Below are 23847 nucleotides of genomic sequence, written 5' to 3' on the forward strand. Positions count from 1 at the left end.
TGTCTGTGATAATGAAAATAAAACCAACTAGTCTGGTTGTGTGGTTTTTCACAATGTTTAGCTGCTTATAGGGAGGAGTTGAAAAGTCAATAATTGGTTTTATTTTGGGGTTTATGCCAAGAAGATTGGTGGTCAAAGAAAAAAGCAAAGAAGCTGAAAGCATTTACCAGGGAATAGTTTCATGGAGCATGTTGGAATCTTATCTGAACTGGATGAAAAATTAATGTCTACTATCATTATGGTCATTAAGTCCCCAAAATCAAAACCAGGGAAAGAAGAGCACATTAAGGAATTCCTTGGTGGTTCAGAGGTTAGGACTCCAGGCTCTCAATGCTGAGGGCCAGATTGAATCCCTGGCCAGGAAACTAAAATCCCGCAAGCCATTTTGGGGGGTGGAGCACCCCCCAAAAGAAGAGCATATAAGGGGGGTCGGCTCATGGCGGGGGTGGGGCAGGGGTTCCCAGTTGTGCTCTCGGGGGTTGCCATTGCAGCTGGGAACGCCCATTTCATGCGCTCCTGGGTCCCCAAGGATCGGCATCCAGTGGGTGCAGCAGAGGGGTGCGGACCACAGAATCCTGGTTGGTGGGAGCCTGTTAGTTCCTTGTTCCTTACCAGGACCTCCTGTGATGGAAGTTGCTAGGACCTCTGGACTGCAGTCTCCCATCTCTTGCTGACCTCTTGCTGACCTCTGCAGAATCCTGGTTGGTGGGAGCTTGTTAGTTCCTTGTTCCTTACCAGGACCTCCTGTGACCCAAGGCACAATGGTTACTAATAGACTTCCCACAGTACTTCTTCATTCCATGTGGACTCCTTCAAGGACAGTGGAGCATCACAGCTTCCCTTGAACTTCGCCTGGGAATGCTACGGAGATGTACGTTGATTTGGACAAACTTGATGGACTTAAAGCAGACGAATATATAGGTGAACTATAAAGAAAGCTGAGCACAGAAGAATGGATGCTTTTGAACTGTGGTGTTGGAGAAGACTCTTGAGAGTCCCTTGGGTTGCAAGGAAATCCAACCAGTCCATCCTAAAGGAAATCCGTTCTGGGTGTTCATCGAAGGACTGATGTTGAAGCTGAAACTCCAGTTTTTGGAGAGCTGACTCATTTGAAAAGACCCTGATGTTGGGAAAGATTGAAGACAGGAGGAGAAGGGGATGACAGCGGATGAGATGGTTAGATGGCACCAGCGACCCAATGGTCATGAGTTTGGGTAAACTCTGGGAGTTGGTGATGGACAGGGAGGCCTGGTGTGCTGCGGTTCAATGGGGGTCACAAAGAGTCGGACACGACCGAGCGACTGAACTGAACTGAACAGAAAAACAAATGCTGTTCAAGGACACTGAAAGAACCCTGATGTTGAAAATCAGATCTGTATTGTGAGCAATGCTTAGAAATCCATGAGTTGACACATAGTATTACGCCTATCATCCTGGTAGTTCCCTCAGTGAAATATGTTGCGAAAAGCTCTTCCTTTGTAGTATAGATTCATGAAGAAGCTAAATAGCATGAATCCTTTACGTTGACAACTGTGAATTTAAATCTCCTGTGAATCCTATGTGACAATCACACATACCCACATGATTTATTAGTATTATATCAATATTTTTAGTCCTACTGTATTTCAACTAAAAATGTCACTATACAATGGTACATGAAGTCAAGACATAAAATCAGGGCAAATACAAAATATTCCATCCTTTGAGAAAGGGAGCGAAAAAATAATGTGCTTTGCCTATTGCATTTTTATGTATCAGATCCTTAAGTATTTTATTCACCACACCCAACTGAATGGTTCACAAATGTTTCAGAGAGGAAAGGATTATTTCTCTTTAACAATGAGGAGTTCAACTGCTCTCACAGCAAATAACGGACGGTAATCACCATGCAGGACAAAGTTGATTATTCATATTTAGATTACTCATTCGTTAGCTTGCCAAAGGTTCTAGATCTGTTACCACATTTTTTAAAAATAATATCCACATGTGAAAGTGAAAAAAAAAAAAAAGAAGAGCATATAAATAAAAGAAACACACACGATCCTGAACAAGGATATTAAAATTGAGTTTTGTGCTCTGACAGCTCCTGACTACTTGTTCCTTTTTGGGTAAAAGGCATTCCAACAAGCCTGACAAGTGCAGTGAGGCCGTTAGTAAAAAAACATGCACATTCCATTTCAGCCTCACCCAAAACAGGCATGCCTAAAAGTGTCCAGGGAGAACCCTCAGCCTCTGCTATGAGGACCAACCAAGAGATGTTTCCTCTCCCAAGACTTTCAGAGAGATCAAAAAATATAAACCACTTTCTTGTTGCTATTGTTTAGTTGCTAAATCATGTCTGATCTTTTGCAACCCCATAAACCATAGCCTGCCAGGTTCTGTCCATGGGATTCCCGGGCATGAATATTGGAATGGGTTGTCATTTCCTTCTCTGGGGGATCTTCCCAATCCAGGAATTGAAACCGCATCTCCTGCATTGGCATGTGGATTCCTTACCATTGAACCACCAGGGAAGCCCAAACCTCTTTCTTACTGACTCATTTTTCCTGGCCAAAAGCTTCTATAAATAGCTGAGCATGCAATAATAGGAGATGTGGGTTCAATCCCTGGGTTGGTAAGATCCCCTGAAGAAGAGAACAGCTACCCACTCCAGGATTTTGTCCTGGAGAATTCCATGGACTATTCCATGGGGTCACAAAGAGCTGGACACGACTGAGCAACTTTCACTTCATGCAGTAATCGGGCAGACAGATGGGGGCTTGTTATGAAACTCCATCTCCACGCATGCAGAATTTGGGAGGGCCAGCCCAGAGCTTGTGGAACACAGGCAGAATGAGATTGTCTCATGGACATGTGGAGATAAGGAGATGATGCAAAGGTGGAAATGTGTGCAGTAGACAATTAAGCATCAGGTACAAGATAAGGAGATGGCAAGCAGAGACCTCAGGCTTCCTTGGTGGCTCAGATGGTAAAGAATCTGCCTGCAATGCAAGAGATCCAGGTTCCATCCCTGGACTGGGAAGATCCCCTGGAGAAGGGAAGGACTACTCACTCCAGTATTCTTGCCTGGAGAATCCCAAAAACAGAAGAGCCTGGTGAGCTACAGTCCATGAGACTGCAAAGAGTCAGACACAACTGAGTGACTAAGCTCGCAAGCAGAGACCCCAGAACAGATTTCATGGCCTCAGAATGCCATGCAGGGGGATTCCCTGGTGGTCCAGTGGTTAAGAATTTGCCTGCTAATGCAGGGGACATGGGTTTGACCCCTGGTCCAGGAAGATTCCACATGCTGTGGGGCAACTAAGCCTGTGCTTCACAACTACTGAGCCCACACACCCTAGAACCCATGCTCCACAACATGAGAAGCCATTGTAATGAGAAGTCTGTGAACCACAACTCAAGAGTAGCCCCTACTCACTGCAAGGAGAGTCTGCATGCAGCAATGAAGACCCACGGCAGCCAAAAATACATAAATAAATAAATATTTTAAAAAAGAATGCCAGGCAGGAGCTGGGAGACATTTCCTGGGATGCTGGAGTCTAGTCCACAGTGATGTGGAACAAGAGTATCAGAGGCCATTTAGATGACCTTGTGCACACTCACATACAGCCCCCTACCCAGATCAGCATTAACAAAGCAGAACTAGATTTTCCTGGGTTCCCCACACTGAAAGCTTTAACACTGTACAATGTTCAGTGTTCTCAAACTTAACAATGTTCATCTGAATCATCCACAGATCTTGTTTAAAATCTAGTTTCTGTAAGAGTAGGTCTCAAGTGAGACTTGAGATTCTGAATCTTTAACAAGCTCAGAGCTGATTCCAATGCTACTGGTCCAGGGACCACACTTGGAGGAGCAAGGCTCCAGTACTCTTGACAGTGACCCATCTCCACAACCATTCCTCTGTGTCCCAGGTTTTATGGTGAGTTCAACTCCTCCTGAGTAACATTCTCTTCTTATTTAACATGCCTTCATTGACTTTGGCATGCCAAAGAATAGCCAGAGATGGAATAGATGGTCCAGAGTTTTAGCCTTAGCCTGACAATTTGCATCCTTTGAGAGAACCCAAGTGACTGTCCTCCAGCTTCAGACTTGGTCACCATGTGTAAGTCATGGTGGGAAAATCATGTTCACCACTTGGATTTTCTCTCTGGAGCTGGTACTGGTCATCATTCTTCCAACAGCCTTTGTCCCTCTGGAGGGTTTCCTAGATGTCCTACTTAGTGATCTATATTCTCCTAAGAATGAGTCAGTCATCAGGAAGTCAGTGGTAGTGAGTGGGTTGAGAAAGTAACGGGACAATAGAGATGCTCTGGAGGAAGATAGGCATTGCATGCTGTAATGGTGAAGAGGGGGTCAACTGAGATCCTGCAGGAAGTTCAGAAATGCAAATATGCTTCAAACCTTCTGTGGCTCTGCCATTTGGCCACTGGTATGTGATTTTGAGGGCTTCCCTGGTGGCTCAGTGGTAAAGAATCCGCCGGCAATGCAGGAGATGTGGGGGTTTGATATCTGGGTTGAAAAGATTCCCTGGAGAAGGAAATGGCAACCCACTCCAGTATTCTTGCCTGAGAAATCCATGGACAGAGAGGCTAGCAAGCTACAGTCCATGGGGTCACAAAGAATTAGACGTGGCTTAGCAACTAAACAATAACAACAAAAACAAGTGGTTTTGTATAATGGCCAGGTGTTTATAGATTCCCAAAGTCAATAACAGTGCCCTTCAAACCAGAAGATAGGATGGAGACCATGGCTGCATGAGGGAGATGCTGCATGATGCTGTGGTTGTGCAATAAGAGAATTATGCATTGAATGCTTTCAACTATTCTTTTAGAGATGGGAGTGAAAAATGAAAGTAGCTCTTTATTACTTGAATTAAGTCACTTTTGGTTGCCATATTGAGCTTCTTTAAACATGACTGCATGTTCTGTACTCAGAATTGTCAAGAATTGTGAAGGGGCTGAGATTTTTACCTCCCTTTGCTAACTGGTTACCCAGCCACATGGATGGTGGCTGACAAAATTCTTGGGTCAGAGATGAAGAACTTTATTACTTGTGGCAGAGCAAGCAGCATGCAGTTCAAGTTCATGTTGATTTCCTCTTGAAACCCCAGTTCCACAGGGACAAGACAGAGGGGACCATGTGAATGCCACACTTTCAGAGGATTTTCATTTCAGCTGAGAAACTCTGGACTTAGGGAGCCCAAATCTTTTATAAAAGACATTTGCACCAAAAGGAGACATCATTCCACCAGTTAGAAAACCAACCTTCTCCCTGCTCTGGAGAGAGACGCTTTATCTTCCAAGGCCATTTGCCATACAAGCATCCTGGAGAAAATGGGCCAGAACAGAAGTTGTCAGTGCCCCTGCTCACAGGACGTGCAGAAACACGGAGAATTGTCTTCAGACAAAAAGAACATTAGCTATCCTCCTGTATTACTATCTGCGTGCTAAGAACTGCTCTAAGAGCATTAGTGCTTTATACACATTATATCACTCAGTCCTCACAACGTTTCTTGGAGGTTATCCCCATTTCACAGATCAGAACATTCATTTTGTAATGATACAGAATCGTAGAATCTATAATGATTCAGATACTGGGGATTCTGTCTCCCCAGGTTTGGAAGGGGCATGGTGGTTCTTTTTAACTGGCCTCACAGGTGATTTTGACAGACACCAAACCTTAAGAATGTCACTAATTTAAAACATAAGCATCTTTAAATTCTCGTAACTATTTAGCCAAAGTTTTTACTCTTCTCTATACTTATGCTTACTTAGTAAAGAACTTTATTTCCTCTGATTTAAAACATAGGACTTTGAGTTCTTACTGTGTAAGGAAGACTCAGAATCAAAAAATTATGTGTATATATATATACAAATTGTTTGTAATAAATATGTTTAGAGAAAGTAGAAGCTTTGAAAGGACTGGCTCATTAAATTTAAAATGCAACATGTCCCTTTCCTTTCTGCGGCTCGCGGCGGCAAGATGGCCGTGCAAATTTCCAAAAAGAGGAAGTTTGTCGCTGATGGCATCTTCAAAGCTGAACTGAACGAGTTTCTCACTCGGGAGCTGGCTGAAGATGGGTACTCTGGAGTTGAGGTCCGAGTTACACCAACCAGGACAGAAATCATTATCTTGGCCACCAGGACACAGAATGTACTTGGTGAGAAGGGCCGGCGGATCCGGGAATTGACTGCTGTGGTTCAGAAGCGATTTGGCTTCCCTGAAGGCAGTGTAGAGCTTTACGCTGAAAAGGTAGCCACAAGAGGACTGTGTGCCATTACCCAGGCAGAGTCTCTGCGTTACAAACTCCTAGGAGGCCTTGTTGTGCGGGGGGCCTGCTATGGTGTGCTGCGGTTCATCATGGAGAATGGGGCCAAAGGCTGCGAGGTCTGTGGTGTCTGGGAAACTTCGAGGACAGAGGGCTAAATCCATGAAGTTTGTGGATGGCCTCATGATCCACAGTGGGGACCCTGTTAACTACTATGTGGACACCGCCGTGCGCCATGTGCTGCTCAGACAGGGTGTGCTGGGCATCAAGGTAAAGATCATGCTGCCTTGGGACCCAACTGGTAAGATTGGCCCTAAGAAGCCTCTGCCTGATCACGTGAGCATCGTGGAACCCAAAGATGAAATACTGCCCACCACCCCCATCTCTGAACAGAAGGGTGGGAAGCCAGAGCCGCCTGCCATGCCCCAGCCGGTACCCACAGCATAATAGGTCTCCTTGGCCACTGGATCTGGAATCTGAATGTTGCTCTTAGTGGGCTTTATCCCAGGGATGCAAGGATTCTTCAATATCCACAAATCAATCAATGTAATACACCACATTAACAAATTGAAAAATAAAAACCATATGATTATCTCAATAGATGCAGAGAAAGCCTTTGACAAAATTCAACATCCATTTATGATAAAAACTCTCCAGAAAGCAGGAATAGAAGGAACATACCTCAACATAATAAAAGCTATATATAACAAACCCACAGCAAACATTATCCTCAATGGTGAAAAATTGAAAGCATTTCCTCTAAAGTCAAGAACAAGACAAGGGTGCCCACTTTCACCATTACTATTCAACATAGTTTTGGAAGTTTTGGCCACAGCAATCAGAGCAGAAAAAGAAATAAAAGGAATCCAAATTGGAAAAGAAGAAGTAAAGCTCTCACTATTTGCAGATGACATGATCCTCTACATAGAAAACCCTAAAGACTCCACCAGAAAATTACTAGAACTAATCAATGACTATAGTAAAGTTGCAGGATATAAAATCAACACCCAGACATCCCTTGCATTCCTATACACTAATAATGAGAAAACAGAAAGAGAAATTAAGGAAACAATTCCATTCACCATTGCAACGGAAAGAATAAAATACTTAGGAATATATCTACCTAAAGAAACTAAAGGCCTATATATAGAAAACTATAAAACACTGGTGAAAGAAATCAAAGAGAACACTAATAGATGGAGAAATATACCATGTTCATGGATTGGAAGAATCAATATAGTGAAAATGAGTATACTACCCAAAGCAATCTATAGATTCAATGCAATCCCTATCAAGCTACCAACGGTATTCTTCACAGAGCTAGAACAAATAATTTCCCAATTTGTATGGAAATACAAAAAACCTCGAATAGCCAAAGCTATCTTGAGAAAGAAGAATGGAACTGGAGGAATCAACCTACCTGACTTCAGGCTCTACTACAAAGCCACAGTTATCAAGACAGTATGGTACTGGCACAAAGACAGAAATATTGATCAATGGAACAAAATAGAAAGCCCAGAGATAAATCCGCGCACATATGGACACCTTATCTTTGACAAAGGAGGCAAGAATGTACAATGGATTAAAGACAATCTCTTTAACAAGTGGTGCTGGGAAATCTGGTCAACCACTTGTAAAAGAATGAAACTAGAACACTTTCTAACACCATACACAAAAATAAACTCAAAATGGATTAAAGATCTCAACGTAAGACCAGAAACTATAAAACTCCTAGAGGAGAACATAGGCAAAACACTCTCCGACATACATCACAGCAGGATCCTCTATGACCCACCTCCCAGAATATTGGAAATAAAAGCAAAAATAAACAAATGGGACCTAATTAAACTTAAAAGCTTCTGCACAACAAAGGAAACTATTAGCAAGGTGAAAAGGCAGCCTTCAGAATGGGAGAAAATAATAGCAAATGAAGCAACTGACAAACAACTAATCTCAAAAATATACAAGCAACTCCTACAGCTCAACTCCAGAAAAATAAATGACCCAATCAAAAAATGGGCCAAAGAACTAAATAGACATTTCTCCAAAGAAGACATACAGATGGCTAACAAACACATGAAAAGATGCTCAACATCACTCATTATCAGAGAAATGCAAATCAAAACCACTATGAGGTACCATTTCACACCAGTCAGAATGGCTGCGATCCAAAAGTCTACAAGCAATAAATGCTGGAGAGGGTGTGGAGAAAAGGGAACCCTCTTGCACTGTTGGTGGGAATGCAAACTAGTACAGCCACTATGGAGAACAGTGTGGAGATTCCTTAAAAAACTGGAAATAGAACTGCCTTATGATCCAGCAATCCCACTGCTGGGCATACACACTGAGGAAACCAGAAGGGAAAGAGACACGTGTACCCCAATGTTCATCGCAGCACTGTTTATAATAGCCAGGACATGGAAGCAACCTAGATGCCCATCAGCAGATGAATGGATAAGAAAGCTGTGGTACATATACACAATGGAGTATTACTCAGCCATTAAAAAGAATACATTTGAATCAGTTCTAATGAGGTGGATGAAACTGGAGCCTATTATACAGAGTGAAGTAAGCCAGAAAGAAAAACACCAATACAGTATACTAATGCATATATATGGACTTTAGAAAGATGATAACAATAACCCTGTGTACGAGACAGCAAAAGAGACACTGATGTATAGATCAGTCTTATGGACTCTGTGGGAGAGGGAGAGGGAGACAGTAGGGAGATTTGGGAGAATGGCATTGAGACATGTATAATATCATGTATGAAACGAGTCGCCAGTCCAGGTTCGATGCACGATACTGGATGCTTGGGGCTGGTGCACTGGGACGACCCAGAGGGAGGGTATGGGGAGGGAGGAGGGAGGAGGGTTCAGGATGCGGAACACAGGTATACCTGTGACGGATTCATTTCGATGTTTGGCAAAACTAATACAATATTGTAAGTTTAAAAATAAAATAAAATTAAAAAAAAAAAAGAATAAATGCAGAGACTTGGGAAAGTTACCAGAAGTTTCACCATGATGCACCCTGTACATCTTACTTATTAGTATGTGCCTGAATCAACCCTATGTGTAGCTATAAAAATGAAGAGTGATTACACTTAAAATGTCAAATAAATTGCAATAAGTTTAAAAAAAATGCAACATGTATTTAAATGAAAAGAAAGTCACAAGATAAGGAACAGTCCTAAGTTTAGCCTCAGGATGTTCTTAGTGGAAAAATGTATTTTGTCACACGATTGTGATAGCCATGAATGTTGCAAATTTGCAAAAGACAAGGATGGAATCACATCAAGGAGTAAGTAATTACAGGAAAAATTCAATGTTCATTAATTTTGGCACTAAGAGTAGTTGGGTTAAAAAAAAAAAGTTTGCAGGGTGATGGCCCTGGGTTTTGTTTTTGTTTGCCTTCAGTACAGAGTTCAAAGCATTCTTTACTAAACTGAGAAATGTGATATGCACTTGATGATCTGTTAAGGAGGATGACTCATGAAATGAGAAGCTAGGGCAGACTTGAAATGCCTCTGAATTTCGCCTCCGCACCTTCTAAAACTGGGGTGATTTCTTCTTTCCTTCCTTTTTTGATGTCTTTCCCCCTTTTCTCCCTCTTTGCTTCCCCCTTTCTCCCTTCCTTCTTTTCATCCTTCCTTATACTTACTCCAGGACACAAGTTTTCCTATATGAGTCGGTTCATACATCAAAAGTTCTCTTGAAAGGCGATCTATAGTAATCTATATAATAATAACAGGCCATAATCTGCATTTTCTAGTTATCTGAATGGAAATTTGAAATGAGTTTGGTGTTGTCCTGTTGCTCTCACACTTTCCTCTTGAATCGCTTTATCCATTTGCCTGTGTCTTCTTTTGGAGAGTCTTCTAATCCTTGGCAGTCATAACTGCCTTAAAGGAACCTTCCTACACTGTTGGTGGGAATGTAAATTGGTGCAGCCAGTGTAGAGAGAAGTATGGAGATCCCTTAAAATAACTAAAAATAGAGCTACTATATGATTTAGCAATCCCACTCCTCAGCATTTATCCAGAGAATACCATAATTCCAAAGATATAAGCTCCCCAATGTTCATTTCAGCAAGACATAAATGCAACCTAAATGTCCATTGACAAATGAATGGATAAAGAAGATGTGGTACATATATACAATGGAATACCACTCAGGCATTTTTTTAAAAGAGTGAAATAAGGCCATTTGCAGCAACATGGATGGGCCTAGAGATTATCATACTAAGTGAAGTCAGACAGAGAAAGACAAATGTCATATTATATCAATTTATCACTTCAGTTCAGTTGCTCAGTCATGTTCGACTGTTTGCGACTCCATGGACTGTAGCATGCCAGGCTTCTCTGTCTATCACCAACTCCCTGAGCTTGCTCAAACTCATGTCCTTCGAGTCAGTGATGTCATCCGACCATCTCACCCTCTGTCGTCCCCTTCTCCTCCTGCCTTCAAACTTTCCCAGCTTCAGGGTCTTTTCTAATAAGCCATTTCTTTGCATCAGGTGGCCAAAGTATTGGAGTTTCAGCTTCAGCACCAGTCCTTCCAATGAACACTCAGGACTGATTTCCTTAGAATGCACTGGTTGGACCTCCTTGCAGTCCAAGGGGCTCTCAAGAGTCTTCTCTGGTGCTCACCTTTCTTTACAATCCAACTCTCACATCCATACATGACTACTGGAAAGACCACAACTTTGACTAGATGGACGTTTGCTGGCAAAGTAATGTCTCTGCTTTTTAATATGCTGTCTAGGTTGGTCCTAACTTTTCTTCCAAGGAGCAAGTGTCTTTTAATTTCATGGCTGCAGTCACCATCTGCAGTGATTTTGGAGCCCCCCAAAATAAAGTCTCTCACTGTTTCCATTGCTTTCCTCATCTATTTACCATGAAGTGATGGGATTGGATGCCATGATCTTAGTTTTCTGAATGTTGAGTTTGAAGCCAACTTTTTCACTCTCTTCTTTCATGTTCATCTGCAGGCTCTTTAGTTCATCTTCACTTTCTGCCATAAGAGTGGTGTCATCTGCGTATCTGAGGTTATCGATATTTCTCCCAGCAATCTTGATTCCAACTTGTGCTTCATCCAGCCCAACACTTCGCAAGATATACTCTTCAGAGAACTTAAATAAGCAGGGTAACAATATACAGCCTTGATGTACTCCTTTCCTAATTTGGAGCCAGTCTGTTGTTCCATGTCCAGTTCCAACTGTTGCTTCTTGACCTGCATACAGATTATCTCAGGAGGCAGGTCAGGTGGTCTTGTATTCCCATTTTCTTTCAGATTGTGCAAAGTTTGTTGTGATCCACGCAGTCAAAGGCTTTCACATAGTCAATAAAGCAGAAATAGATGTTTTTCTGGAACTCTCTTGCTTTTTTGATTATCCAGTGGATGTTGGCAATTTGATCTCTGGTTCCTCTGCCTTTTCTACAACCAGCTTGAACATCTGGAAGTTCTCAGGTCATGTACTGTTGAAGCCTGGCTTGGAGAATTTTGAGAATTACTTTACTAGCATGTGAGATGAGTGCAATTGTGTGGTAGTTTGAGCATTCTTTGGCATTGCCTTTCTTTGGGATTGAAATGAAAACTGACCTTTTCCAGTCCTGTGGCCACTGCTGAGTTTTCCAAATTTGTTGGCATATTGAGTGTAGCACTTTCACAACATCATCTTTTACGATTTGAAATAGCTCAGCTGGAATTCTATCACCTCCACTAGCTTTGTTCGTAGTGATGCTTCCCAAGGCCCGCTTGACTTTGCATTCCAGGATGTCTGGCTCTAGATGAGTGATCACAGCATTGTGATTATCTGGGTCATGAGGATCTGTTTTGTACAGTTCTTCTGTGTATTCTTGCCACCTTGTCTTAATATATTCTGCTTCTGTTAGGTCCATACCATTTCTGTCCTTTATCGAGCCCATATTTGCATGAAAAGTTCCCTTGGTATCTCTAATTTTCTTGAAGAGATCTCTAGTCCTTCCCATTCTAATTTTCCTCTATTTCTTTGCAGTGATCACTGAGGAAGGCTTTCTTATCTCTCCTTGCTATTCTTTGGAACTCTGCATTCAAATGGGTATATCTTTCCTTTTCTCCTTTGCCTTTCACTTCTCTTCTTTTCTCAGCTATTTGTAAGGCCTCGTCAGACAGCCATTTGCCTTTTTGCATTTCTTTTTCTTGAGGATTGTCTTGATTCCTGCCTCTTGTACAATGTCACAAACCTCCATCCATAGTTCTTCAGGCACTCTGTCTATCAGATCTAATCCCTTGAATCTATTTGTCACTTCCACTGTATAATCATAAAGGATTTGATTTAGATCATACCTGAATGGTCTTTTGGTTTTCGCTTCTTTCTTCAATTTAAGTCTGAATTTGACAATAAGGAGTTAATGATACGATCCACAGTCAGCTCCTGGTTTTGTTTTTGCTGACTGTATAGAGCTTCTTCATCTTTGGCTGTAAAGAGTATAATCAATCTGATTTCGGTATTGATCATCTGGTGATGTCCATGTGTAGAATCTTCTCTTGTGTTGCTGGAAGAGGGTGTTTGCTATGAGCAGTGTGTTCTCTTGGCAAAACTCTGTTAGTCTTTGCCCTGCTTCATTTTGTAATCCAAGGGCAAAATTTCCTGTTACTCCGGGTATCTTTTCCTACTTTTGCATTCCAGTTCCCTATAATGAAAAAGACATCTTTTTGGGGTGTTAGTTCTAGAAGGTCTTGTAGGTCTTCATAGGACCGTTCAACCTCAGCTTCTTCAGCATTACTGGTTGGGCATAGATTTGGATTATGGTGCTATTGAGTGGTTTGCCTTGGAAAAGAACAGAGATCATTCTGTCATTTTTGAGATGGCACCCAAGTACTGCATTTCAGACTCTTGTTGACTATGATGCTTGGCCAGCTTCTATACTGCCACCCTGGCACTCCAGTGCTGGCCCCTTGCCCTCCTGCCCCAAGTATCCCTGATGAGCACCTGTTTTCCTTCAGTTCAGTTCAGTTCAGTTCAGTCGCTCAGTCGTGTCCGACTCTTTATGACCCCATGAATCGAAGCATGCCAGGCATCCCTGTCCATCACCAACTCCCGGAGTTCACTCTGTTTTCCTTACAAGAGCCAAAAGGTCACCTCCTCTGTGTCTTTCTCAAACTCTCCCAGGCACCAGTGAGCAATCCCTGTCACTGAGGTGCCCCACCCCACTGCAGCCCTACAATATCCAGCCCTTGGTAGGGTCTTTTCTACCCTGGCCTCAGGGAGCAGAGTTGTCCAAGGGAGAGACTGTGCAGCAAGGTTGTTCCAGCAAGCGTTCCAGGGCTCTGATTTCAGGCCTATGCCCACCACACCCACCACTTCGTCAAGACGCATCTCTGAATGAGCTATTTAACCTCTTCCTGGATAATTCACTCATCTGCAAAATGTGGATACTACTTCATGAAAACTAAATCTTTTTAAGACTGAAATATAAGACATACTCGTCATCAGTTATGTCTGACTCTTTGCAACCCAAAGGGATTTTCCTGGCAGGAATACTGGAATGGGTTGCCATTTTCTCCTCCAGTGGATCTTCCCTGGCCCCCATGTCCTGCATTGCAGGTGGATTATTTACTGCTGAGCCACTGGGGAAGCTCTAAACATAAGATGTAACACCATATAACTCCTAAAAGCATAGGCAAAACCTTCTCTGACATAAGTACCAATGTTTTCTTAGGTCAAGGGACACAGGCTTGGGACTGCCTTTCTCCCAAAGCAATATAAATAAAAACAAATCAGACTTGCAAGCTTTTGCACAGCAAAGGAAAACATAAAAGCAAACAAAAAAATGAAAAGACAACCTATGGAATGGGAGAAAATATTTGCAAATGATGTGACAGACAAGCGCTTGATTTCCAAAATAGTCAAGCAGCTCATACAACTCAACAACAATAATAAAAATAACCCAATTGAAAAATGGAAAGAAGACCTCAATAGACATTTCTCCAAAGAAGACATACACATGGCCAGTGGGTACATGAAAAGATGCTCAACATCACTAATTATTAGAGAAATGCAAATCAAAACTAAAATGAGGTAACATCTCACACCACTCAGAATGGTCATCATTAAAAAGTCTACAAATAACAAATGTGGGAGAGGGTGTGGAGAAAAAAGAACATTCCTCTACCGTTGGTGAGAATATAAGTTGGTACAGATATTATGGAAAACAGTGTGGAAGTTTCTCAGAAAATTAAAAATAGAATTACCATATGATCCACCAAGTACAGTCCTGGGAAGATATCCTGCCAGGAGCCACCACGGGAGATCCCGCCCATAACAAGGTCATGTGGAAGAGCCATGACGAGCAAGGCGGATCATGGCTCAAGGAACCCCCCGAATCTGCTCGAGCATCCACCCCAAAACCAAAGTCTGTCTGTCTTACTATTTTGTGCCTTTCACCAACTCTTCTGACATTAACAGGGGGCTATCCCCAACCACCTTTCTCTGGAAAAAATCAACTTAGGGCTTTAGTTAATAAGTCTCCTGAGCATGAAAGGAATATTTCTATTTTAACCCCTCTGATGGCTTTCTAGCTTGCCTGACAGGTTTATCCATACTCTTGCAATTAACACACATGATTGTTCACAACTCCCCAACCTTGAAAGGCACGGGAAGCCAAAACATTCTAAAAGTCCTAATGAGCATAGGGTCCTTTAAGGGATGAAAAATTATTAGAATAGATAGTACTGGTAAAGGGCTTCATTATTGGGCCAATGCTTGCTGCCAAGTTCCCATATCCCTTATCCTTTGTGCACCTGAGAGTGCATTAGTTAACATAGTTGGAATGTAAGAAAAACAAGTAGCAGCCTTGGAATTAACCACATCAGACCTTTGAGCTAATTGGTTCTTTCTTTGTTGTGACCCACTGCACCTTTGCTCCGTGAGAATGTAACTCTGTTTAGTACTTTCTGAGGCTGGGAGAAATAAAGAAGAAACACTTTAAGGGAAAACAAGTTTTCTGGCTCATCAGCCTTTATCAAAAAAGGGTCATAAAATGTCCACAGGCCTCCAAGGCCAGAAGATATTGTACACAACATTGTTTATGGAAAAGGTATGTAGAAAAAATCCTGGTTTTGATAAAGACAAAACAGATGTAATGTTTGGGCTGACTCTGTATGACTTTGCATCTTTCACTTCCCTCTATGTACAAGTCAAGGTATAAAAGTTCCTTTTGAAAATAAAGTTATGGGCCTCACTCACTGAAGCTTGGTCTCCCCATGTCATTCTTTTTTCCTTTTCTCTCCATTTCTCTCTCTGTTCTTCTTTCAGGATGACTCCTTGGAACACAGGAGCTTTATTGGCTTTCTGTGTAACCCAAGGAAGATCAAGCCTCTCTCTCTCTCTCTTTTTACTTTCCTTATCACCTATACCATCATCCTGAGGGTACCCCTGGATCCTGCTGGGGCTGGACCCCGGCAATATCCAGACAAGACTGTAGTTCAAAAAGATGCATGTACTCCTATGTTCATAGCAGCACTGTTCACAATAGCTAGAACATGGAAACAACCTAAATGTCCATCAACAAATGAATGAATAAAGAAGATGTGGTACTTACATGCAATGGAATACTACTCAGCCATAGAAAAGAAGAAAATAATGCCATTTGCAGCAATATGGGTGCAATTAGAGATTATCACACTAAGTGAAGTCAGAAAAAGAAAGACAAATACCATATGATATCACTTATAAGTGTAATCTAAAATATGGCACAAATGAACCTAAAAAAAGAAACAGACTCCTAGACATAGAGAATAAACTTATGGTTGCCAAGGGGGAGTAGAGGAGGGAGAAGGATGGACTGGGAGTTTGGAGTTGTTATATGCAAATTATTACATTTAGAATGGATTAACAAGGTCCTAATGTATATCACAGATAACTATATTCAATATCCTATGATAAACCATAATGGAAAAGAATACAAAAAAGAATGTATATATGTGTATAACTGAGTCTTTTTGCTGTATAGCAGAGATTAGCTCAAAACTATAAATCAACCATAACTTCAATTAAAAGAATAAAATTGTCTTTTTGAAGAATAAAATGAGTTAACACCAAATACTTAGGCAAGTACAAGTGCATGGTAAGCTCAATAAATGCTGGATCTTGAAAAATCTTTTCGCCTCCCGCTGGCCTGAAGTCAGTCCTAGGCACCCCATACTGTCTCACTCAATTGCACTCCCCCAGCTCTGAACCCAGTCCTGGTCAGTCTTACAAACAGGGAAATAATGCAGAGATGTTTAAAGAACTCTGCCCTTTTCCTGCATTGCCCTCTCTGAAAGGTAACAAATGTTACTTGTCCACTGTTTACCCTTTCCCTCCCTTCTCCAGTCTTTCAGATGTATACATTTAGAAAATTTCCCCTCCATTTTTACAAGCATGGGATCATTCTAAAAAGGGCACCATGCATGTGTGTTTTTTTTAATTCCCAGATGAAATATCTTAGGCCTGGTTTATCTAACCCTGGGTTGTCTGGGTTATCCCAGACATCTGGGATACAGTTTGTTTTTCTCCTTGCTTGACTTTCAGTTAACAAGGCACTGAGAGAACAATTCAGAGCTCCAAGAGACAGACTTCTAAGTTTTCTATATAAGACAGCATTAAGTAATAATCAGATGTTAGCTACAGAGTATTGCCATTTTTGCAGTAAAGACTGTTGACTTCAAAAGCTTTCCACAGGGACTTCCCTGGTGGTCCCGTGGTTAAGACTCAAAGCAGGGAGCACAGGTTTGATTCCTGGTTGGGGAACTAAAATCCCACATGCCTCTCTTTGAGGCCCCAAAATTAAAGTAAAATAAGATAAAATTTAAAAATTTGTCCTTGAAAGAGTTGAAAGAAATCTGAGTGTCTCTGAGAGTGTGCATATTGGATTGCTAGGGCTGCCATAACAAAATACCACAGACTGTGTGGCTTAAACATTTATTTTCTTGTGGTTATGGAGGCTGGAAGGCTAAGATCAAAGTGTTGGCAGGTTTGGTTTCTCCTGAGCCCTTGCTTCTTGGCTTGCAGAGATGGCGGCCTTCTTATTGTGTCTTCTCATGGACTTTTCTCAGTGCACCTACATCCCAAGTATCTCTCTTCTTTAAGGACAGCAATCATATTGGATTAGGACCCCACCTAACAGTCTCAGTTGGATTTCATCATCTCTTTGAAGGCCCTGTCTCCAAACATGTGAATTAGAGCCCACTTATAGGATCTTGCTTACTCTTATTACCTCATTAAAGCTCTGTCTCCAGAAGTGATTAGTCAGGGCCTGGGGTTGGGGCTTCAACATATGAATTTTGGGAGAACACAATTCAGCTCAAAATAGAGTGTAAGGATAAAGTGTGGTGGACACACACAAGGAGGTATTAAGCAGCCATCATAACACTGGGTTAGATGGAAATAATGCAACCTGAATGGAACAATACAACCATAATGCAACAATGCATGCATGCTAAGTTGCTTTAGTCATGTCCAATTCTTTTCTACCCTATGGACTGTGGCTTGCCAGACTCCTCTATCCATGGGATTCTCTAGGCAAGAAAACTGGAGTGGGTGGCCATGCCCTCCTCCAGGGGATCTTCCCGACCCAGGGATCTAAGCCATGTCTCTTATGTCTTCTGCATTGGCAGGCGAGTTCTTTACCACTAGCACCAACCGGAAAGCCCCAAAACACAATGCTGTATGAGAAACGTGAGGAACAGAAAGACAAGTGTGACCCAATATCATTCCTATAAATTAAAAGCAGGTACCCTTAGTGCACATTATGCAAGAACATTTACCCCAAAAAAATACAAACTACTCATTAAATACAGCACAGTAATTGCCTATGGTATCAGGAGGACAAGAGTAGGGGATGGGGACTTTTTTTTAAGGCACAGAAATTAATGAGAGAGAGAGGAGAGAGAATTTGGCAGACTGGAGGTAACATTATACTATAAACTCTGATGAGTATGAAGAACTCAAAACCCTCTGGCTCTCAGGTCCAAAATGAAATACCAACAGTGAGGAAACTAGGACACCCCTCCTCCATCTTCTTAGCATGGTGTAGAGAGAGGATCCGTGGACATAAGACAACCTACTTTTCTCTTTTACCATCTGAGACATTTGGCCCAAATGGTGACATCCAATTGCAAAATATTGTAACATTTCCTTTTCCATCTAGGGCATCTTTGTTTCCTCAGTTCTCTAACAGAAATATTGCAAAGTAATATTGAAAAGTAGCAGAAACTTTGTGAAGTGTAACAGGTATGTATACTTAATGGTAAAGAGCCAGAAATAAAGACTCTGAAAAACATTTGATGCCTGGTATATCCCGCGGCAGACCATGTTGGTTGCCTGTCCTATATCCAATATGCTAACCCCAACATCCTGATTTATCCCTCCTCCTCACCTTTCCCTTTTGGTAACCATAAGTTTGTTTTCTAAGCCCATGAGTCTATTTCTCTTCTGTAAATAAGTTCATTTGTATCATTTTTTTTGATTCCACATATCTTAGAGGTTGCCATTATCTTCATTACCTCCACCATAGTTTGGTCTCAGGTCAAACAACAGGGAGGGAACACAGCCCTGCCCATCAACAGAAAATTGGATTAAAAATTTACTGAGCATGGCCCTGTCCAACAGAACAAGACACAGTTTCCCCAGTCAGTCTCTCCCATCAGGAAGCTTCCATAAGCTTCTTATCCTTATCCGCCAGAGGGCAGACAGAATGAAAACCACAATCATAGAAAACTAATCAAACTGATCACATGGACCACAGACTTGTCTAACTCAATGAAACTATGTGCCTTGCCGTGTAGGGCCACCCAAGATGGATGGGTCATGGGGGAGAGTTCTGACAAAACGTGGTCCACTAGAGAAGGGAATGGCAAACCACTACAATATTTTTGTCTTGAGAATCCCATGAACAATTCAGTTCAATTCAGTTCAATCACTCGATTGTGTCCAACACTTTGTGACCTCATGGACTGCAGCACGCCAGGCCTCCCTGTCCATCACCAACTCCTGGAGCTTGCTCAAACTCATGTCCATTGAGTCAGTGATGCCATCTAACCATCTCATCCTCTGTCATCCCCTTCTCTTCCCGCCTTCAAACTTTCCCAGCATCAGGGTCTTTTCCAATGAGTCAGTTCTTCGCATCAGGTGGCCAAAATATTGGAGTTTCAGCTTCAGTATCAGTTCTTCCAATGAATATTCAGGACTGATCCTCTTTAGGATGCACAGGTTGGATCTCCTTGTAGTCCAAGACTCTCAAGGGTCTTCTCAAACACCACAGTTCAAAAGCATCAATTCTCCAGTGCTCAGTTTTCCTTATAGTCCAACTCTCACATTCATACTTGACTACTGGAAAAAGCATAACTTTGACTAGACGGACCTTTGTTGGCAAAGTAATGTCTTTGCTTTTTAATATGCTGTCTAGGTTTCTCATAGCTTTTCTCCCAAGGAGCAAGCGTCTTTTAATTTCATGGCTGCAGTCACCATCTGCAATGATTTTGGAGTCCCCAAAATAAAGTATCTCACTGTTTCAGTTGGTTCCACATCTATTTGCCATGAAGTCATGGGACCGGATGTCATGATCTTAGTTTTCTGAACAGTATGAAAAGGCAAAAAAATAGGACACTGAAAGATGAACTTCCCAGATCAGTAGGTGCCAATATACTACTGGAGAAGAGTGGAAAAATAACTCCAGAAAGATTGAAGAGATGGAGCCAAAGTAAAAATAACACCCAGTTGTGGATGTGAATGGTGATGGAGGTAAAGTCCAATGCTGTAACAATATTGCATATGTACCTGGAATGTTAGGTTCATGAATCAGAGTAAAATGAAAGTGGTCAAACAGGAGATGGCAAGAGTGAGCATCAACATTTTTGGAATCAGTGAACTAAAATGGATTAGAATGGGTGAATTTAATTCAGATGACCATTATATCTACTGCTGTGGGCAAGAATCCCTTAGAAGAAATGGAGTAGCCCTCATAGTCAATAAAAGAGTAAGTATTTACTTACTTGATATCAAATAGAAGGTATGGATAAATTCTGGCCACACTGAGTCAAACAGGACCCTAGGCATTGTGATTCTGTCAGACTTAATCAATGAGATTTGTCAAGTCATGGTGATTAGGTCAATGTTGTTATCACACACAGAGAGTTAGAAAGTGAGGTAGAAGGTCAAGGGAAAAGATTTTCCCTTTCTTTACAAAGATAAAACTTTAACCCAGCCTTAGATTTCAGAGAGCTCTGATCTAGCTAGCTGAAGGTACAATTCACTTAAAACAATAAATCACACAAGTACTAAGAGAATGCCTCGTGTCAAAAAATTCAGACAATATGAACGTGCACATTGTAAGAAGCAAAAGCCCTTGTTATCTGTTTGGGGAGATTCCTTCCATTGTTTTTCATTGGCCATGCACTTTCAAAGTAGACACTCATTTCCGTGTCCTTCTCTACCACTTCCGTTGCATTGGCCTGGTAAGATAATGCTTGGGAAACAATTATAAAACTGGGTAAGATTATTGTTCTCATAATTGAAAGAACCCCTGAAAACACAAAGGAAACAGTATTTGGGAAGAGAACATTTATGCCTCTCCCCACAGTCTAGGAGACGTGCTGGTATAGGACCGACTATGAGCCTCATCCTAGACCAGCTCTTGAAACCTAGTATTTCTAGTCCTCAAAAAAGTCCATGGCAGCCCGTGTTCTTATTATCTTCCTCACAACCTAAGGAAACTGAAGTTCCAAGCAGTAAAATAACTTAGACTCCTCATGTAAGTAGTCAGTCACAGGGTTGAGATTTGAATCTGAGTTAACAAGCTCCCAGGCCCTATACTTTTCAGCATTCTATTTTACCTTTCAATACAGGTGAGATGGATTCCTCTTATAGATTAAAGCAAATTTAGGAAAGTTCATATTTATGAGATATCTGAAAACTACTACTGCTACTGCTACTGCTGCTAAGTCACTTCAGTCGTGTCCGACTCTGTGTGATCCCACAGACGGCAGCCACCAGGCTCCCCCGTCCCTGGGATTCTCCAGGCAAGAACACTGGAGTGGGTTGCCATTTCCTTCTCCAATGCACGAAAGTGAAAAGTGAAAGGGAAGTCGCTCAGTCGTGCCCGACTCTTAGCGACCCCATGGACTGCAGCCTACCAGGCTCCTCCATCCATGGGATTTTACAGGCAAAGTACTGGAGTGGGGTGCCAAACCCTAACCCTAACCCTACTACTAGTGATGTTATTTTAGACAGGAAAAGATGTTCCTGAACTCAGGTTCGCTGGCGTGCCACTTAGAAACCAATGGGCTTCCCTAGTGTCTCAGTTGGTAAAGAATCTGCCTGCAATGCAGGAGACCTGGGCTCAGTCCCCAGATTGGGAAGATCCCCTGGAGAAGGAAATGGCAACCCACTCCAGTACTCTTGCCTGGAGAATTCCATGGACAGAGGAGCCGGACAGGCTACAGTCCACTGGATCAAAAAGAGTTGGACATGACTGTGTGACTAATTTTAACTTTAGTAACCAATACTCAAGAGGCAAGTGTTAGCAGAAAGGAAAGGAAAGTTGCTTTCATCAGAAGAGTGGGCAATCTGGGGGAAAGGTGGGCTCATGTCTCAAAAGCAACTCTGAAGGTTCTGTCTATTCGTGAAAGTTTTTAAAGGGAAAGGGGAAGTAATCCCAGTTATCACTGAGATAGGGAATTAGGCACTTAGCCATCTCCCTCTGCATCCAGGTTGTTGATTCCTTGTGATCTTTATTTAGATGGATATTGTTCACACAGTTTATACACGAAATTTCTAAAATATTCTATTTATTTATTTATTTTTGGCTGTGCTAGGTATTCATTGCTGAGCAGACTTTTCTCTAGTTGTGGCGTGCGGGGGCTACTGTGTAGATGCAATGCATGGGCTTTTCATTGTGGTGGCTTCTCTTGTTGAGGAGCAACGGCTCTGTGCTCATGGGTTTCAGCAGTTGCAGATCCTGGGCTCTAGAACACAGGCTCAGTAGCTATGGCACACAGGATTAGTTGCTCTGCTGCATGTGAGATCTTCCTGGATCAGGGATGTCTCCTGCATTAGCAGGTGGATTCTTTACCACATTTTTTACTAGGGAAGCCCTACAATTATTTTTTTAATATTTATTTTTATTTATTCACTTATTAGGTCATGCCAGGTCTTAGCTGCAACACACTGGATCTTTGGTCTTCATGTGGCTTGAGGAATATTTAGCTGTGCCATGCAAACTATCAGCTGTGGCATGTGGGATCTACTTTTGCAACCAGGAATTGAACCCAGGCCCCTGCACTGAGAGTGCAGAGTCTTAGCAACTGAACCACCAAGCGAGTTCCATGGGCCAATTATTCTGATGACACAAGAGATATAGACTATTGTGAGCAATAGTGTTGGTTCCATTCTCTCAAGGTCAGTTCTTGGAATTGCAGTAGCCATAGATTCAGAACTGCTCAAGTTGGAGCAGCTTATATCATGGCTGTAGTCTGGTCATCATGCAGTTAGCTTTTTCCCTCTGATAGGTAGTTACAGTGTCTATAAAATGATTCAGGGATGTGCATCTAACCCTGAAGAATTGTGTGATTCTATTTTCCCAATCATTAACTGTTGGAGCCTGCTTATTTGGGACTCAGGGAAGGCTGAGAGATTTCAGTTTTTCTACAAACAAGAGGCAGGGAACATAGAGATCCTTTTTACTTGGGGGATGGGTCCCCACAGGTTTTTTCTGGGTTCCAAATATACTATCACCCATTGAATAAGTTACCAAGAGTTCATAAATGAAGAGCTAAGGAAAAGATCTTCCTTACAGAGACTTCGCTAGTGGTCCATTGGCTAAGACTCTGTGCTCCCTGTGCAGAAGGCACAAGGTTCAATCCCTGTTCAGGGAACTAGATCCCACATGCCGCAACTAAGAGTTTGCAAGCTATGGCTAAAAAAGATTCAGCATGCTTCAACAAACATTGAAAACCCCATGTGCCACGATAAAGACCCAACACAGCCAAATAATAAATACATAGATATTAAAAAAGAAGATCTTCCTTAGAGTAGAATACTAACTAATAAATGTGAGTGAAATGATGAAATTAGAATGTCACCACTTTGTAAAAACTGTATTAATAATTCTTTCAGGCAAAAATCATGGACACTAGAAAAGCAGGTGAAACCTGAGGTGGAATACAGTAAGTCTAAAATAACTTCACAAAGTACTTGTTAAAGGAGAAAAGGTAGGTTTACAGTGGAATAACCACACAGACAACTGGTCAATGTCAACATGGGTTTTGAGACAAACAGATATTATCTTATGCTTTCTGATACTGTACATTGAGAACAGAACATCAATTCTGTGATTGTTGCTGTTCAGTTGCTAAGTCGAGTCCGACTCCTTGTGATCTCCTGGACTGCAACACGCCAGGCTTGTCTGTCCTTCACTGTCTCACGGAATTTGCTCAGAATTATGTCCATTCACAGAGAAGGCAATGGCAACCCATTCCAGTATTCTTGCCTGGAAAATCCCATGGATGGAGGAGCTGGTAGGCTGCAGCCCATGGGGTCGCTAAGGGTTGGAC

General features: G+C 41.9%; 1 protein-coding gene across 1 annotated transcript; it reads left to right on the forward strand.

The window, feature by feature from the left end:
• The first annotated feature begins 5954 nt into the window (after positions 1 to 5954).
• Positions 5955 to 6761, forward strand: LOC102404138 (40S ribosomal protein S3-like). Its single transcript, XM_044940448.2, is given in 2 exon segments — positions 5955 to 6393; positions 6395 to 6761. Coding segments are annotated over 2 exon segments (732 nt in total). The 5' UTR covers positions 5955 to 5985; the 3' UTR covers positions 6719 to 6761.
• The last annotated feature ends 17086 nt before the right edge of the window (positions 6762 to 23847 follow it).

The sequence above is a fragment of the Bubalus bubalis genome, chromosome 3 (genome assembly GCF_019923935.1).
Source record: "Bubalus bubalis isolate 160015118507 breed Murrah chromosome 3, NDDB_SH_1, whole genome shotgun sequence".
NCBI lineage: Eukaryota > Metazoa > Chordata > Mammalia > Artiodactyla > Bovidae > Bubalus > Bubalus bubalis.